This window comes from Oncorhynchus nerka, linkage group LG11 (assembly GCF_034236695.1).
Source record: "Oncorhynchus nerka isolate Pitt River linkage group LG11, Oner_Uvic_2.0, whole genome shotgun sequence".
Lineage (NCBI taxonomy): Eukaryota > Metazoa > Chordata > Actinopteri > Salmoniformes > Salmonidae > Oncorhynchus > Oncorhynchus nerka.
The window spans coordinates 11,115,730-11,135,394 of record NC_088406.1 but is presented as its reverse complement, the minus strand read 5'-3'; the positions used below and the strand labels follow the sequence as shown (position 1 = coordinate 11,135,394).

The 19,665-nt window shown below is 48.0% G+C and overlaps 1 protein-coding gene across 1 annotated transcript in view; it reads right to left on the bottom strand.

Annotated features, from left to right (window-relative positions):
• The window catches only part of LOC115115214 (rho guanine nucleotide exchange factor 26-like), a 126,992-nt gene extending 110,403 nt beyond the window's left edge, over window positions 1–16,589 (bottom strand). The window contains 5 exon segments of the mRNA XM_065024213.1: window positions 3,755–3,894; window positions 7,800–7,851; window positions 8,421–9,155; window positions 9,157–9,899; window positions 16,277–16,589. Coding sequence (XP_064880285.1) covers window positions 3,755–3,894; window positions 7,800–7,851; window positions 8,421–9,155; window positions 9,157–9,810 — 1,581 coding nt within the window. The 5' untranslated portion in view covers window positions 9,811–9,899; window positions 16,277–16,589.
• Window positions 16,590–19,665: the final 3,076 nt, after the last annotated feature.

Below are 19,665 nucleotides of genomic sequence, written 5' to 3'. Positions count from 1 at the left end.
TCTCAGTCTGCTGTCCCAGATCTTTCTCCCTTCCTCTCCTCCTCTCAGTCTGCTGCCCCAGATCTTCCTCTCCTCCTCTCAGTCTGCTGCCCCAGATCATCCTCTCCTCCTCTCAGTCTGCTGCCCCAGATCTTTCTCCCTTCCTCTCTTCCTCTCAGTCTGCTGCCCCAGATCTTATTCCCTTCCTCTCCTCCTCTCAGTCTGCTGCCCCAGATCTTATTCCCTTCCTCTCCTCCTCTCAGTCTGCTGCCCCAGATCTTATTCCCTTCCTCTCCTCCTCTCAGTCTGCTGCCCCAGATCTTATTCCCTTCCTCTCCTCCTCTCAGTCTGCTGCCCCAGATCTTATTCCCTTCCTCTCCTCCTCTCAGTCTGCTGCCCCAGATCTTATTCCCTTCCTCTCCTCCTCTCAGTCTGCTGTCCCAGATCTTCCTCTCCTCCTCTCAGCCTGCTGTCCCAGATCTTTCTCCCTTCTTCTCCTCCTCTCAGTCTGCTGCCCCATATCTTCCTCTCCTCCTCTCAGTCTGCTGTCCCAGATCTTTCTCCCTTCCTCTCCTCCTCTCAGTCTGCTGCCCCAGATCATCCTCTCCTCCTCTCAGTCTGCTGCCCCAGATCTTCCTCTCCTCCTCTCAGCCTGCTGTCCCAGATCTTTCTCCCTTCCTCTCCTCCTCTCAGTCTGCTGCCCCATATCTTCCTCTCCTCCTCTCAGTCTGCTGCCCCAGATCATCCTCTCCTCCTCTCAGTCTGCTGCCCCAGATCTTTCTCCCTTCCTCTCCTCCTCTCAGTCTGCTGCCCCAGATCTTATTCCCTTCCTCTCCTCCTCTCAGTCTGCTGCCCCAGATCTTATTCCCTTCCTCTCCTCCTCTGTCTGCTGCCCCAGATCTTTCCCTTCCTCTCCTCCTCTGTCTGCTCCCCAGATCTTTCTCCTTCCTCTCTGTCTGCCCCCAGATCTTCCTCTCCTCCTCTCAGTCTGCTACCCCAGATCTTCCTTTCCTCCTCTCAGTCTGCTGCCCCAGATCTTCCTCCCTTCCTCTCAGTCTGCTACCCCAGATCTTCCTTTCCTCCTCTCAGTCTGCTGCCCCAGATCTTCCTCTCCTCCTCTCAGTCTGCTGTCCCAGATCTTCCTCTCAGTCTGCTGCCCCAGATCTTCCTTTCCTCCTCTCAGTCTGCTGCCCCAGATCTTCCTCTCCTCCTCTCAGTCTGCTGTCCCAGATCTTCCTCTCAGTCTGCTGCCCCAGATCTTATTCCCTTCCTCTCCTCCTCTCAGTCTGCTGCCCCAGATCTTCCTCTCCTCCTCTCAGTCTGCTGCCCCAGATCTTATTCCCTTCCTCTCCTCCTCTCAGTCTGCTGCCCCAGATCTTTCTCCCTTCCTCTCCTCCTCTCAGTCTGCTGCCCCAGATCTTTCTCCCTTCCTCTCCTCCTCTCAGTCTGCTACCCCAGATCTTCCGTTCCTCCTCTCAGTCTGCTGCCCCAGATATTCCTTTCCTCCTCTCAGTCTGCTGCCCCAGATCTTCCTCTCCTCCTCTCAGTCTGCTACCCCAGATCTTCCTCTCCTCCTCTCAGTCTGCTGCCCCAGATCTTCCTCTCAGTCTGCTGCCCCAGATCTTCCTCTCAGTCTGCTACCCCAGATCTTCCTCTCCTCCTCTCAGTCTGCTGTCCCAGATCTTACTCCCTTCCTCTCCTCCTCTCAGTCTGCTGTCCCAGATCTTCCTCTCCTCCTCTCAGTCTGTTGTCCCAGATCTTTCTCCCTTCCTCTCCTCCTCTCAGCCTGCTGTCCCAGATCTTTCTCCCTTCCTCTCCTCCTCTCAGTCTGCTGCCGCAGATCTTCCTCTCCTCCTCTCAGTCTGCTGTCCCAGATCTTTCTCCCTTCCTCTCCTCCTCTCAGTCTGCTGCCCCAGATCTTATTCCCTTCCTCTCCTCCTCTCAGTCTGCTGCCCCAGATCTTATTCCCTTCCTCTCCTCCTCTCAGTCTGCTGCCCCAGATCTTTCTCCCTTCCTCTCCTCCTCTCAGTCTGCTGTCCCAGATCTTCCTCTCCTCCTCTCAGCCTGCTGTCCCAGATCTTTCTCCCTTCTTCTCCTCCTCTCAGTCTGCTGCCCCAGATCTTCCTCTCCTCCTCTCAGTCTGCTGTCCCAGATCTTTCTCCCTTCCTCTCCTCCTCTCAGTCTGCTGCCCCAGATCATCCTCTCCTCCTCTCAGTCTGCTGCCCCAGATCTTCCTCTCCTCCTCTCAGCCTGCTGTCCCAGATCTTTCTCCCTTCCTCTCCTCCTCTCAGTCTGCTGCCCCATATCTTCCTCTCCTCCTCTCAGTCTGCTGCCCCAGATCATCCTCTCCTCCTCTCAGTCTGCTGCCCCAGATCTTTCTCCCTTCCTCTCCTCCTCTCAGTCTGCTGCCCGAGATCTTATTCCCTTCCTCTCCTCCTCTCAGTCTGCTGCCCCAGATCTTATTCCCTTCCTCTCCTCCTCTCAGTCTGCTGCCCCAGATCTTATTCCCTTCCTCTCCTCCTCTGTCTGCTGCCCCAGATCTTTCTCCCTTCCTCTCCTCCTCTCAGTCTGCTACCCCAGATCTTCCTCTCCTCCTCTCAGTCTGCTACCCCAGATCTTCCTCTCCTCCTCTCAGTCTGCTGCCCCAGATCTTCCTCTCCTCCTCTCAGTCTGCTGCCCCAGATCTTCCTCTGTCTGCTGCCCCAGATCTTCCTCTCAGTCTGCTGCCCCAGATCTTCCTCTGTCTGCTGCCCCAGATCTTCCTCTCAGTCTGCTGCCCCAGATCTTCCTCTCCTCCTCTCAGTCTGCTGCCCCAGATCCTCTTCTCAGTCTGCTGTCCCAGATCTTACTCCCTTCCTCTCCTCCTCTCAGTCTGCTGCCCCAGATCCTCTTCTCAGTCTGCTGCCCCAGATCTTCCTCTCAGTCTGCTGCCCCAGATCTTCCTCTCAGTCTGCTGCCCCAGATCTTCCTCTCAGTCTGCTGCCCCAGATCTTCCTCTCAGTCTGCTGCCCCATATCTTCCTCTCAGTCTGCTGCCCCAGATCTTCCTCTCAGTCTGCTACCCCAGATCTTCCTCTCCTCCTCTCAGTCTGCTGCCCCAGATCTTCCTCTCAGTCTGCTGTCCCAGATCTTCCTCTCCTCCTCTCAGTCTGCTGCCCCAGATCTTCCTCTCAGTCTGCTGCCCCAGATCTTCCTCTCAGTCTCCTGCCCCAGATCTTCCTCTCCTCCTCTCAGTCTGTTGTCCCAGATCTTACTCCCTTCCTCTCCTGCTCCCTCACCCACCCTCCCAAACCTGCTCCCTCACCCTCCCAAACCTGCTCCCTCACCCTCCCAAACCTGCTCCCTCACCCACCCTCCCAAACCTGCTCCCTCACCCTCCCAAACCTGCTCCCTCACCCTCCCAAACCTGCTCCCTCACCCACCCTCCCAAACCTGCTCCCTCACCCTCCCAAACCTGCTCCCTCCCTCACCCTCCCAAACCTGCTCCCTCCCTCTTCCCTCCCTATCCCTGTTTGAATTCCCTCTCTAGACCGAGAGTAATGAAGAGACAGAGAGAGAGAGACAGACAGTCACAGACAGAGTAGGAGAAAGAGAGAGAGAGATGGAGGATGGGTAAGGATTGCAGCCAGACCAGATGTGACAACATCCCTCACAGCCCTGGCAGTCCATTTCCCAACAAGGCCCTGTGTTTGTCTCTGTACTGTATGAGAGGCACTGCACCACAATTCACTGTGTGTGTGTGCGTGTGCGCGTGTGTGTGTGTGTGTGTGTCTCACCACACTGAGTTGGCTCCAGGAGGTGCGTATGGGTCTGTACTGCATCACGATGCGGTCATCAGGTTTGGCCTCTCTGGACTGGTCCTCATCAGAGTCATTGTGAAGAGCTTTCTCCTGGTAGTTCTGATACAGTTCCTCCTCTGGATCACACCACAGAGAGACAGGTTGAGGGTGGATCACACCACAGAGAGACAGGTTGAGGGCGGATCACACCACAGACAGACAGACAGACAGGTTGAGGGTGGATCACACCACAGACAGACAGGTTGAGGGTGGATCACACCACAGACAGGTTGAGGGTGGATCACACCACAGAGAGACAGGTTGAGGGTGGATCACACCACAGAGAGACAGGTTGAGGGTGGATCACACCACAGACAGACAGACAGGTTGAGGGTGGATCAAATCAAATCTAATTTTATTTGTCACATACACATGGTTAGCAGATGTTAATGCGAGTGTAGCGAAATGTTTGTGCTTCTAGTTCTGACAATGCAGTAATAACCAACAAGTAATCTAACTAACAATTCCAAAACTACTGTCTTATACACAGTGTAAGGGGATAAAGAATATGTACATAAAGATATATGAATGAGTGATGGTACAGAGCAGCATAGGCAAGATACAGTAGATGGTATCGAGTACAGTATATACATATGAGATGAGTATGTAAACAAAGTGGCATAGTTAAAGTGGCTAGTGATACATGTATTACATAAGGATGCAGTCGATGATATAGAGTACAGTATATACGTATGCATATGAGATGAATAATGTAGGGTATGTAACATTATATTAGGTAGCATTGTTTAAAGTGGCTAGTGATATATTTTACATCATTTCCCATCAATTCCCATTATTAAAGTGGCTGGAGTTGAGTCAGTGTCAGTGTGTTGGCAGCAGCCACTCAATGTTAGTGGTGGCTGTGTAACAGTCTGATGGCCTTGAGATAGAAGCTGTTTTTCAGTCTCTCGGTCCCAGCTTTGATGCACCTGTACTGACCTCACCTTCTGGATGATAGCGGGGTGAACAGGCAGTGGCTCGGGTGGTTGTTGTCCTTGATGATCTTTATGGCCTTCCTGTAACATCGGGTGGTGTAGGTGTCCTGGAGGGCAGGTAGTTTGCCCCCGGTGATGCATTGTGCAGACCTCACTACCCTCTGGAGAGCCTTACGGTTGTGGGCGGAGCAGTTGCCGTACCAGGCAGTGATACAGCCCGCCAGGATGCTCTCGATTGTGCATCTGTAGAAGTTTGTGAGTGCTTTTGGTGACAAGCAGAATTTCTTCAGCCTCCTGAGGTTGAAGAGGCGCTGCTGCGCCTTCTTCACGATGCTGTCTGTGTGAGTGGACCAATTCAGTTTGTCTGTGATGTGTATGCCGAGGAACGTAAAACTTACTACCCTCTCCACTACTGTTCCATCGATGTGGATAGGGGGGTGTTCCCTCTGCTGTTTCCTGAAGTCCACAATCATCTCCTTAGTTTTGTTGACGTTGAGTGTGAGGACATTTTCCTGACACCACACTCCGAGGGCCCTCGCCTCCTCCCTGTAGGCCGTCTCGTCGTTGTTGGTAATCAAGCCTACCACTGTTGTGTCGTCCGCAAACTTGATGATTGAGTTGGAGGCGTGCGTGGCCACGCAGTCATGGGTGAACAGGGAGTACAGGAGAGGGCTCAGAACGCACCCTTGTGGGGCCCCAGTGTTCAGGATCAGCGGGGTGGAGATGTTGTTGCCTACCCTCACCACCTGGGGGCGGCCCGTCAGGAAGTCCAGTACCCAGTTGCACAGGGCGGGGTCGAGACCCAGGGTCTCGAGCTTGATGACGAGCTTGGAGTACTATGGTGTTGAATGCCGAGCTGTAGTCGATGAACAGCATTCTCACATAGGTATTCCTCTTGTCCAGATGGGTTAGGGCAGTGTGCAGTGTGGTTGAGATTGCATCGTCTGTGGACCTATTTGGGCGGTAAGCAAATTGGAGTGGGTCTAGGGTGTCAGGTAGGGTGGAGGTGATATGGTCCTTGACTAGTCTCTCAAAGCACTTCATGATGACGGAAGTGAGTGCTACGGGGCGGTAGTCGTTTAGCTCAGTTACCTTAGCTTTCTTGGGAACAGGAACAATGGTGGCCCCCTTGAAGCATCTGGGAACAGCAGACTGGTATAGGGATTGATTGAATATGTCCGTAAACACACCGGCCAGCTCGTCTGCGCATGCTCTGAGGGCGCGGCTGGGGATGCCGTCTGGGCCTGCAGCCTTGCGAGGGTTAACACGTTTAAATGTTTTACTCACCTCGGCTGCAGTGAAGGAGAGTCCGCATGTTTTCGTTGCAGGCCGTGTCAGTGGCACTGTATTGTCCTCAAAGCGGGCAAAAAAGTTATTTAGTCTGCCTGGGAGCAAGACATCCTGGTCCGTGACTGGGCTGGTTTTCTTCTTGTAGTCCGTGATTGACTGTAGACCCTGCCACATACCTCTTGTGTCTGAGCCGTTGAATTGAGATTCTACTTTGTCTCTATACTGACGCTTAGCTTGTTTGATAGCCTTGCGGAGGGAATAGCTGCACTGTTTGTATTCGGTCATGTTACCAGTCACTTTGCCCTGATTAAAAGCAGTGGTTCGCGCTTTCAGTTTCACGCGAATGCTGCCATCAATCCACGGTTTCTGGTTAGGGAATGTTTTAATCGTTGCTATGGGAACGACATCTTCAACGCACGTTCTAATGAACTTGCACACCGAATCAGCGTATTCGTCAATGTTGTTATCTGACGCAATACGAAACATATCCCAGTCCACGTGATGGAAGCAGTCTTGGAGTGTGGAATCAGCTTGGTCGGACCAGCGTTGGACAGACCTCAGCGTGGGAGCTTCTTGTTTTAGTTTCTGTCTGTAGGCAGGGATCAACAAAATGGAGTCGTGGTCAGCTTTTCCGAAAGGAGGGCGGGGCAGGGCCTTATATGCGTCGCGGAAGTTAGAGTAACAATGATCCAAGGTTTTTCCAGCCCTGGTTGCGCAATCGATATGCTGATACAATTTAGGGAGTCTTGATTTCAGATTAGCCTTGTTAAAATCCCCAGCTACAATGAATGCAGCCTCAGGATGTATGGATTCCAGTTTGCAAAGAGTCAAATAAAGTTTGTTCAGAGCCATCGATGTGTCTGCTTGGGGGGGAATATATACGGCTGTGATTATAATCGAAGAGAATTTTCTTGGTAGATAATGCGGTCGACATTTGATTGTGAGGAATTCTAAATCAGGTTTACAGAAGGATTTGAGTTCCTGTATGTTTCTTTGATCACACCACGTCTCGTTAGCCATAAGGCATACGCCCCCGCCCCTCTTCTTACCAGAAAGATGTTTGTTTCTGTCGGCGCGATGCATGGAGAAACCCGCTGGCTGCACCGCCTCCGATAGCGTCTCTCCAGTGAGCCATGTTTCCGTGAAGCAAAGAACGTTACAGTCTCTGATGTCCCTCTGGAATGCTACCCTTGCTCGGATTTCATCAACCTTGTTGTCAAGAGACTGGACATTGGCGAGAAGAATGCTAGGGAGTGGTGCACGATGTGCCCGTCTCCGGAGTCTGACCAGAAGACCGCCTCGTTTCCCTCTTTTACGGAGTCGGTTTTTTTTGGGTCGCCGGCTGGGATCCATTCCGTTGTCCTGGTTGAAAGGCAGAAAATCATATTCTTGGTCGTACTGATGGTGATTTGACGCTGATCTTATATTCAGTAGTTCTTCTCGACTGTATGTAATGAAACCTAAGATGACCTGGGGTACTAATGTAAGAAATAACACGTAAAAAAACAAAAAACTGCATAGTTTCCTAGGAACGCGAAGCGAGGCGGCCATCTCTGTCGGCGCCGGAGACAGACAGGTTGAGGGTGGATCACATCACAGACAGACAGGTTGAGGGTGGATCACACCACAGACAGACAGGTTGAGGGTGGATCACAATAGTACAGTCCCCATTGACAGCAAGACCTCAACCATGTGTACAGAAAGTCACAGTCATCACCAGTTCATATACATGACTAAGACAGAGAAGTGGCACTCACCTTCACTGTCAAATGTCCTCTGTGTGATCAGTCCTGGCTTCTTATCAGGACTCTGGGAGACAGAACAAGACCCCATGTCACTATTAATAACAGACCCAGGATCAGCTCTCCCTGCCCCAGCCGTACTACTATATTAACACTATGAACTGAAACTGTCACTAGATCTGTTATCATGAGCAGTCGGCTGAATATCCGAAATGATGCTTTATTAGCCAAATCTGGTTATGAATGACATTATAAACACACATCTGTCACGTTCTAAATGACAAGTGGTAGTAGGTCTCCCCTGGGACCTGCTCTTGACCCCTGACCTGCCTAATTACAGAGCAGTGGACTGAAGTGTGTTATAATCATAGGCCTTCACTATTAGTAGGACTTCAACACAAGCTTCTCCTGACAATGTTCCAACTTCAAGCCAGCTGTGGACTTCGGTCCTGATCTGAACTTCAGGAGAATAATCCATCAAACATGAATCCATCAGGCAGATGAGTGTTAATTAAAGTAAGAGACAGTAATATTCAGGCACATGGGGCAAAGCATGGAGAGAACGGTATCATGACATAGCAGTTAATAAGAATGACAATTTCCTGGACAATAATGGGTGAATACATTTCTTCCTACCTTGTTCTTCTTCCCAGGGCTGGTCGGTCTCTCCTTGACCTCCTGTAGTCCTCGGAGTACAGGTTGGGACAAACGATGGCTCTTTGGGTCTACAGGTTGGGACAGACGATGGCTCTTTGGGTCTACAGGTTGGGACAGACGATGGGTCTTTGGGTCTACAGGTTGGGACAGACGATGGGTCTTGAGGTCATCAGATGGTATTTCCATTTCCACTCCACTTACCACTGCTCTCCTGTACGAGGTAGACCTCAACCCTCTCTTCAGAGTCCCAGTGCTCTCATCCTGGTCTGTCCCCCCTCCCCCGGACCCTACGCCAGTGGAGAAGAAGGATCCAGTCTCCACCATGCTGAGGGCTCGCAGGGCCCGCTTGGTAGGATCCAGGCCCAGCAGACCCCCCATGCCGTGGCTCTGTACCCCAGCAGGAGAGGCCTTGCTCAGGGACGCCAGCCCTTTGGGGATCAGCTGCTGTGTGCCCTTCTTCAGGGCAGCTGCACTGTGGGTGCTGAGGACAATGGAGGGAGGAGGAGATAGGGAGATGGAGGGAGAGAGGGTGGGAGTGGGGGAATGAGAGGGGGAAGGAGAGGGGGCAGACATGTCAGCAGAGGAGGGGCTGTGGGGTGTGGGGAGGTCAGAAGGGGTGGAGATGAGGGAAGAGAGGGAGTTGATACTGGAGGTGGAGCTGTGGGATGGGGTAGGGGTGTGGAGACTAGGGGTGGAGTGGCTGGGGCTGGGGTTAGGGTGGAGGGCTGGGGTTAGGGGGAGAGGGGCTGGGGTTACAGGGAGAGGGGACAGGAGTTAAGGGGTGGTAGGAAGAAGGGGAGGTCAGGTTATGGTGGTGGTGCTTATTGGGGGAGGCAGGGGGAGAGTGGTGTTTTGAGGAGGCAGAGTCCGGTGGTGAAGGGCTCGTCCCAAACACTATCTGGTCCCTGTGAGTGGTGAGGGTGAACGGGCTGGATAGTCGATTCTGGGTGTCCAGCAGAGGCTTGTCTGACCACACATTATCAACACTCCCACCGTGACATGCCTTACTGTTCAACGACAGTGACTTATCATCCTCCGATTTGAACTTGGACAGAGAGAAACGTCCTTTGGACAGATGTCCAATACTTATACTCCTGACTACCCGTGTTTTCTTGGTGGGTTGGTTGAGAACGTGCTTCAGAATGACCGTCCCTCCTCCCGGCGTGGCCACCAGTCGCTCTGCAGGCTGGCTCAAGGTAAAGCTGCACTTGTTGTCCTCTACGGGGAAGTCAGTCATGTGGACTCCGTCTATCTGGTAGCTGAGGGGCCGGGCCTTTAGCTTGCTGGGGCCAGTGTGGTTGGCTGAGCGCCTCTTCCACAGCGGGGTGATGTTACTGTTGGACAGATCCACATCGTTCCCGCCCTCCATGGTGCGTCAATCACTCGTCTTTTCTTTGTCACTGAGGAGTCTCTCGTCTGACCCAACTGGTCCAACCCAGAAGAGAACTGCAATAACCCCTGGTTGTAAACACACAGAGAGAGAGATCTATCAAAATCAAAGCTGGAGGGGTATTAGGATAAGTCCTGACTTTTCAGGGTTAGGTCTGTCTGTGAGGTCACAAGTTGGGTCATTCCTTAGCTCTTGAAAAGTCTAGGCAGCATTCTGCCTTACAGTTCTCAGCCATTCGTTTTCAGGGTTAGGTCTGTCTGTGAGGTCACAAGTTGGGTCATTCCTTAGCTCTTGAAAAGTCTAGGCAGCATTCTGCCTTACAGTTCTCAGCCATTCGTTTTCAGGGTTAGGTCTGTCTGTGAGGTCACAAGTTGGGTCATTCCTTAGCTCTTGAAAAGTCTAGGCAGCATTCTGCCTTACAGTTCTCAGCCATTCGTTTTCAGGGTTAGGTCTGTCTGTGAGGTCACAAGTTGGGTCATTCCTTAGCTCTTGAAAACTCTAGGCAGCATTCTGCCTTACAGTTCTCAGCCATTCCTTTTGCCCATGACAGCCTCCTGTCAACTACAATTCCGACTCTGTTTTAACGTTTCGAAACGTTGTTAATTAATAATCGCTTGCCTATGGATTTCGAAACATTTATCTTTAAATCAGCGAGAAGGAATCTTTAAAATATATATATTTTTAAATACACGTTTTGCACAGATCCATTCAGCAATGGGCGTCTCCATCCAATGAAACTACACGTTCCACGTTATGCTGACACACAGGTGGTCGCCTCGTCTTCCTGTTGTTTTCCGTGTAACGCGGAGACGTGTCAGCGTGGGAACCAGTGCTTGACCTGGGCCAGAGCGACCTACCAGCACTTCTAATTTTGGGGGAATTGCGTACCGGCTCCTCTTTAAAACAAAGTAGCCTAAATTAGCCCAGATTGACGCGCAAAAAACATTGACCAAAAACGGAATGAAGGCGAGAACTGCATTGAATAGCAATTGATAGTGGGCATTAATAGTCTGATTCCGCTTTGTTCACGTTTATTTGCCGCTAGCCTGTGAGTGACCGTAGCCCGTTCCAGATTGCGCAGATTGAAAATATACCAGATTGAATGCGCATGATGCACTATTCCAAATTGTCAAACGAGGGTTTATAAAGTCATGGAAATTGGTTTCATAATGTTTGTTAATGTAATTCATGAAGGCACACTTAAATAGTATCAATCACTTAAAAATCGACATATCAGCCATTATCATAAACAGTGCGTATCTGTGCGCGCCAGTGAGATGTTGCCTGAGGGGAGAGAGCTGGACATTTCACAGCCGGTATAAAATAATGACAGACAAGATAGCCAATTCAAAACATAACTTGTTGGCAGTTATCTTGCTAGTTAACTATAGCTAACTAAGCATTCATGTCTTTGTCGCCTTTCCACCGGTACTGTAGAGCCTAAATAAATCGGCACCGTTGGCAACCTGGGATTCCCCTCTATTAAATAGCAGCCATGTCATTGTGAGATCGTTAGAAACAGCATAAATGACAAATAACTTGCTGTGCCTAAATCTCCCCTAAAACACGAATATTAGAGCCGTATATATAAACATGTCTAGTTAGATACCGTGCTTTGATCCATGATTAATTGAATGAGGGAATAATTGTATAAAGACAAAAGTATTTGGTTGTAATGTTGCAATATTTTACATCAAGGATGGCAACCCTCCATCTGGAGAGCTACTGGGTGTGCAGGCATTTGTTCATGTCCTGGTCTAACCACATCGTAGCCTAAACATTAGCTGCTCAAGGAACTTGATAAGCAGACTCGGGATAAAAGCCTGCACACCCAGGAGCTCTCCAGGTGGAGGGTTGACCACGTTGATAAGCAGACTCGGGATAAAAGCCTGCACACCCAGGAGCTCTCCAGGTGGAGGGTTGACCACGTTGATAAGCAGACTCGGGATAAAAGCCTGCACACCCAGGAGCTCTCCAGGTGGAGGGTTGACCACGTTGACAAGCAGACTCGGGATAAAAGCCTGCACACCCAGGAGCTCTCCAGGTGGAGGGTTGACCACGTTGACAAGCAGACTCGGGATAAAAGCCTGCACACCCAGGAGCTCTCCAGGTGGAGGGTTGACCACGTTGATAAGCAGACTCGGGATAAAAGCCTGCACACCCAGGAGCTCTCCAGGTGGAGGGTTGACCACATTGATAAGCAGACTCGGGATAAAAGCCTGCACACCCAGGAGCTCTCCAGGTGGAGGGTTGACCACGTTGATAAGCAGACTCGGGATAAAAGCCTGCACACCCAGGAGCTCTCCAGGTGGAGGGTTGACCACGTTGATAAGCAGACTCGGGATAAAAGCCTGCACACCCAGGAGCTCTCCAGGTGGAGGGTTGACCACGTTGATAAACAGACTCGGGATAAAAGCCTGCACACCCAGGAGCTCTCCAGGTGGAGGGTTGACCACGTTGATAAGCAGACTCGGGATAAAAGCCTGCACACCCAGGAGCTCTCCAGGTGGAGGGTTGACCACGTTGATAAGCAGACTCGGGATAAAAGCCTGTACACCCAGGAGCTCTCCAGGTGGAGGGTTGACCACGTTGACAAGCAGCACTGGTGTAAAGTACTGAAGTAGTTGTTTTGGGGTATCTGTACTTTACCATTTTGACAACTTTTACTCCACTACATCTCATATGTATATACTGTATTCTATACTATGCTCTCATTCACTTTAATAATGTTTACATATCTTGCATTACTCATGTCATATGTATATACTGTATTCTATACTATGCTCTCATTCACTTTAATAATGTTTACATATCTTGCATTACTCATCTCATATGTATATACTGTATTCTATACTATGCTCTCATTCACTTTAATAATGTTTACATATCTTGCATTACTCATCTCATATGTATATACTGTATTCTATACTATGCTCTCATTCACTTTAATAATGTTTACATATCTTGCATTACTCATCTCATATGTATAATCTCCTTTTCTATACTATTCTACTGTATCTTAGTCCATTCCACCCAGACATCACTTGTTCATATGTATATAGTCTTAATTCATGTCTACTTAGATTTGTGTGTATTGGGCATATGCTGTGTAATTTGTTAGATATTACCTGTTAGATATTACTGCACTGTCGGAGCTAGAAACACAAGCATTTCGCTACACCTGCAATAACATGTGCTAATGACGTGTATGTGACCAATACATTTGGATCTACATTCATAAGGAAAATAATGTACTTTTTACTCCTTACATTTTCCCTGAAACCCAAAAGTACTTGTTACATGTGTAATGCTTAGCAGGACAGGAAATTGTCTAAATCACACACTTATCAAGAGAACATCCCTGGTCATCCCTACTGCTTCTGATCTGACTGTCTCACTAAACAGAGAACATCCCTGGTCATCCCTACTGCTTCTGATCTGACTGTCTCACTAAACAGAGAACATCCCTGGTCATCCCTACTGCTTCTGATCTGACTGTCTCACTAAACAGAGAACATCCCTGGTCATCCCTACTGCTTCTGATCTGACTGTCTCACTAAACAGAGAACATCCCTGGTCATCCCTACTGCTTCTGATCTGACTGTCTCACTAAACAGAGAACATCCCTGGTCATCCCTACTGCTTCTGATCTGACTGTCTCACTAAACAGAGAACATCCCTGGTCATCCCTGCTGCCTCTGATCTGACTGTCTCACTAAACAGAGAACATCCCTGGTCATCTCTACTGCTTCTGATCTGACTGTCTCACTAAACAGAGAACATCCCTGGTCATCTCTACTGCTTCTGATCTGACTGTCTCACTAAACAGAGAACATCCCTGGTCATCCCTACTGCTTCTGATCTGACTGTCTCACTAAACAGAGAACATCCCTGGTCATCCCTACTGCTTCTGATCTGACTGTCTCACTAAACAGTGAACATCCCTGGTCATCCCTACTGCTTCTGATCTGACTGTCTCACTAAACAGAGAACATCCCTGGTCATCCCTACTGCTTCTGATCTGACTGTCTCACTAAACAGAGAACATCCCTGGTCATCCCTACTGCTTCTGATCTGACTGTCTCACTAAACAGAGAACATCCCTGGTCATCCCTACTGCTTCTGATCTGACTGTCTCACTAAACAGAGAACATCCCATGTCATCTACTGCTTCTGATCTGACTGTCTCACTAAACAGAGAACATCCCTGGTCATCTACTGCTTCTGATCTGACTGTCTCACTAAACAGAGAACATCCCTGGTCATCTACTGCCTCTGATCTGACTGTCTCACTAAACAGAGAACATCCCTGGTCATCTACTGCTTCTGATCTGACTGTCTCACTAAACAGAGAACATCCCTGGTCATCCCTACGGCTTCTGATCTGACTGTCTCACTAAACAGAGAACATCCCTAGTCATCCCTACTGCTTCTGATCTGACTGTCTCACTAAACAGAGAACATCCCTGGTCATCCCTACTGCTTCTGATCTGACTGTCTCACTAAACAGAGAACATCCCTGGTCATCCCTACTGCTTCTGATCTGACTGTCTCACTAAACAGAGAACATCCCTGGTCATCCCTACTGCTTCTGATCTGACTGTCTCACTAAACAGAGAACATCCCTGGTCATCCCTGCTGCCTCTGATCTGTCTCACTAAACAGAGAACATCCCTGGTCATCTCTACTGCCTCTGATCTGACTGTCTCACTAAACAGAGAACATCCCTGGTCATCTCTACTGCCTCTGATCTGACTGTCTCACTAAACAGAGAACATCCCTGGTCATCCCTACTGCTTCTGATCTGACTGTCTCACTAAACAGAGAACATCCCTGGTCATCCCTACTGCTTCTGATCTGACTGTCTCACTAAACAGAGAACATCCCTGGTCATCCCTACTGCTTCTGATCTGACTGTCTCACTAAACAGAGAACATCCCTGGTCATCCCTACTGCTTCTGATCTGACTGTCTCACTAAACAGAGAACATCCCTGGTCATCTACTGCCTCTGATCTGACTGTCTCACTAAACAGAGAACATCCCTGGTCATCCCTACTGCTTCTGATCTGACTGTCTCACTAAACAGAGAACATCCCTGGTCATCTACTGCCTCTGATCTGACTGTCTCACTAAACAGAGAACATCCCTGGTCATCCCTACTGCTTCTGATCTGACTGTCTCACTAAATAGAGAACATCCCTGGTCATCTACTACCTCTGATCTGACTGTCTCACTAAACAGAGAACATCCCTGGTCATCTACTGCCTCTGATCTGACTGACTCGCTAAACAGAGAACATCCCTGGTCATCTACTGCCTCTGATCTGACTGACTCACTAAACACAAATGCTTCATTTGTGAATTTTGTCTGAGTGTTGAACTGTGCCCCTGTCAACCTGTACATTTAAAAAACTCATGTTGTCTGGTTTGAAACTATTTGTACATTTACTTTTGAAACTTAAGTACATTTAAAACCAAATACTTGTACACTTTTACTCAAATAGTATTTTACTGGGTGACTTTCACTTTTACTTGAGTAATTTTCTTTTAAGGTATCTTTACTTTCACTCAGGTATGAAAATTGGGTACTTTTTCCACCACTGATTAACAGTGGATTTGTACTTTGTGGGGAGTTAAGTTCCTCGATCGAGGAAACAATGGCAGGAGATGGTAGGTCTACGTAGGGTCAGTCACTGCAGCATTCCAGTGTCAATAATGCTTACTTTCCCATCTAGGCTATAATAATAGTCATGAACAATTGATTAAAAGTCAAGGTAAATGTGTATAAACCCTTAATGGAATAATCAGAGGTCTCTATAGCATAATGTTATTTGTGAATTTCGGTGAACATAGTCTAATGGACTAATCTGGAAAAAGACACCTGCACTTATTTCATCCCGAACCAAGCGCTGGTGGGAACACTATCCCTAACTCTGTCAATGTGTGTGGATCAATTTAACTTTTTACTAAATTATTTCTCACTGATATGAAAGACAAGGTCCTTATTCTTCCGAAACCATACCGCAAGCGATGCAAGTTAAAGTTCAGACCCCCCTACAGAACAAGCCTTCATCCACTGACTCTTACTGTAATGGAACTGGGTCAAGGGCTATGTCGTTCCTTTACCACTGCACCACTAGCCAAATAACCATGAAAAGTAATGGACCACATGAACCCCGATACAGTAACGTTAGAGGACCAGTGACAGACATGCTTGTCCTAAATTATTTAAAAAAGGTCCAAAACGAGTTAAGGTCTAGTTAAAAACTATGCATCAGAACACGTTCAGACACCACATTGAAAAAGTGTCTATGCAGAGAAGTAGGCTGGCTACAGGGGGAAACAATGTTACCAGCGAGTTCCCACATTGAGCTATAAAAGAACGGCTCCTTCAGCGCACCGCGAGCCGAGTCTTCCAGTAACCCGTGATGGATAACAGACTTACTTTCTATTGATTCGTGGTTTCCCTGTAAAACCTCGCCATGGTGCCTGTGTCCTGGAGTTTCAATATAATAAGGCAAAGTTTTCCTGTTGTTTGAAAGTTTATGCTTGAGGTAAACGGTTAATTTTGTGCGAAAAAATAGTTTTCCCATCAGTAGTCCGGTGACCGTCGGCTGTCTTCACCGTGTCTCGAACTCCGATATGTCATTGTGTTCTCTCCGAGAGTGTTATGTGTTTAGCAGGAGACTAATAGAGAGGAGGAGGAATGCCGATTGCCAAACAGCACAGAAGCCTACCCAAATTCACGTGACGTTAAGTGCACTACAATTCAACCGAGTTGAACTTTTCACCATGTCAACTACAGAGAAGGAAAGCAATAGCCCTGCGCATAAACATTCGAAGACAAAAAAAGGACAAGAAAACGTCCTAAATGATGTAGACTTGTAGCTCAACAAAATCAGTGTCCATTTGGAGAAAAATGATCTACATTTGGGAGTAGTTTGTAAAGTGAAGTGTGGGACTAGTTTACAATCTGGCGCCTCCACGTGGTTCTTTAGAGTGAAGCCACAGTAGACTACAAGATGTCTAGAGTAGACATGTGTTTTATTTATTTTATTTCACCTTTATTTAACCAGGTAGGCAAGTTGAGAACAAGTTCTCATTTACAATTGCGACCTGGCCAAGATAAAGCAAAGCAGTTCGACACATACAACGACACAGAGTTACACATGGAGTAATAATACAGTATAAACAAGTCTATATACGATGTGAGCAAATGAGGTGAGAAGGGAGGTAAAGGCAAAAAAAGGCCATGGTGGCAAAGTAAATACAATATAGCAAGTAAAACACTGGAATGTTAGATTTGCAGTGGAAGAATGTGCAAAGTATAAATATAAATAATGGGGAATGTGCATGTGTTTCTACTAATACAAACGTACACAACTTTGTCTACACAGATTCCAATGACAATGGTAACTCAATACTTCTGAGTGACAAATATATGTTACAATCTTATCTAATATGCGTTTGAAATGGTGTAGGCTAGACCTATACTAGCTCTCGACAACCCAAGGGGGGCTGTCATGCCAAATTGTGTCCCACTCTTAATTAAAGGGGAAAGGGGGATACCTAGTCAGTTATACAACAGAAAGGGGGATACCTAGTCAGTTATACAACAGAAAGGGGGATACCTAGTCAGATATACAACAGAAAGGGGGATACCTAGTCAGTTGTACAACAGAAAGGAAAGGGGGATACCTAGTCAGTTATACAACAGAAAGGGAAAGGGGGATACCTAGTCAGTTATACAACAGAAAGGGGGATACCTAGTCAGTTATACAACAGAAAGGGGGATACCTAGTCAGTTATACAACAGAAAGGGGGATACCTAGTCAGTTGTACAACAGAAAGGAAAGGGGGATACCTAGTCAGTTATACAACAGAAAGGGGGATACCTAGTCAGTTATACAACAGAAAGGGGGATACCTAGTCAGTTATACAACAGAAAGGGGATACCTAGTCAGTTGTACAACAGAAAGGGGGATACCTAGTCAGTTATACAACAGAAAGGGAAAGGGGGAGACCTAGTCAGTTGTACAACAGAAAGGGAAAGGGGGAGACCTAGTCAGTTGTACAACAGAAAGGGAAAGGGGGAGACCTAGTCAGTTGTACAACAGAAAGGGAAAGGGGGATACCTAGTCAGTTATACAACAGAAAGGGAAAGGGGGAGACCTAGTCAGTTATACAACAGAAAGGGAAAGGGGGATACCTAGTCAGTTATACAACAGAAAGGGGGATACCCAGTCAGTTATACAACAGAAAGGGAAAGGGGGATACCTAGTCAGTTATACAACAGAAAGGGGGATAACTAGTCAGTTATACAACAGAAAGGGGGATACCTAGTCAGTTATACAACAGAAAGGGAAAGGGGGATACCTAGTCAGTTATACAACAGAAAGGGAAAGGGGGATACCTAGTCAGTTATACAACAGAAAGGGGGATACCTAGTCAGTTGTACAACAGAAAGGAAAGGGGGATACCTAGTCAGTTATACAACAGAAAGGGGGATACCTAGTCAGTTATACAACAGAAAGGGGGATACCTAGTCAGTTATATAACAGAAAGGGGATACCTAGTCAGTTGTACAACAGAAAGGGGGATACCTAGTCAGTTATACAACAGAAAGGGAAAGGGGGAGACCTAGTCAGTTGTACAACAGAAAGGGAAAGGGGGAGACCTAGTCAGTTGTACAACAGAAAGGGAAAGGGGGAGACCTAGTCAGTTGTACAACAGAAAGGGAAAGGGGGAGACCTAGTCAGTTGTACAACAGAAAGGGAAAGGGGGATACCTAGTCAGTTATACAACAGAAAGGGAAAGGGGGAGACCTAGTCAGTTATACAACAGAAAGGGAAAGGGGGATACCTAGTCAGTTATACAACAGAAAGGGGATACCCAGTCAGTTATACAACAGAAAGGGAAAGGGGATACCTAGTCAGTTATACAACAGAAAGGGGAAGGGGGATACCTAGTCAGTTATACAACAGAAAGGGGGATACCCAGTCAGTTATACAACAGAAAGGAAAGGGGGATACCTAGTCAGTTATACAACAGAAAGGGGATACCTAGTCAGTTATACAACAGAAAGGGGATACCTAGTCAGTTATACAACAGAAAGGGGGATACCTAGTCAGTTATACAACAGAAAGGGGATACCTAGTCAGTTGTACAACAGAAAGGGGGATACCTAGTCAGTTATACAACAGAAAGGGAAAGGGGGAGACCTAGTCAGTTGTACAACAGAAAGGGAAAGGGGGAGACCTAGTCAGTTGTACAACAGAAAGGGAAAGGGGGAGACCTAGTCAGTTGTACAACAGAAAGGGAAAGGGGGAGACCTAGTCAGTTGTACAACAGAAAGGGAAAGGGGGATACCCAGTCAGTTATACAAGGGAAAGGGGGATACCTAGTCAGTTATACAACAGAAAGGGGGATACCTAGTCAGTTATACAACAGAAAGGGGGATACCCAGTCAGTTATACAACAGAAAGGGGGATACCTAGTCAGTTATACAACAGAAAGGGGGATACCTAGTCAGTTATACAACAGAAAGGGGGATACCTAGTCAGTTATACAACAGAAAGGGGGATACCTAGTCAGTTGTACAACTGAAAGGGAAAGGGGGATACCTAGTCAGTTATACAACTGAAAGGGAAAGGGGGAGACCTAGTCAGTTGTACAACAGAAAGGGAAAGGGGGAGACCTAGTCAGTTGTACAACAGAAAGGGAAAGGGGGAGACCTAGTCAGTTGTACAACAGAAAGGGAAAGGGGGAGACCTAGTCAGTTATACAACAGAAAGGGAAAGGGGGAGACCTAGTCAGTTATACAACAGAAAGGGA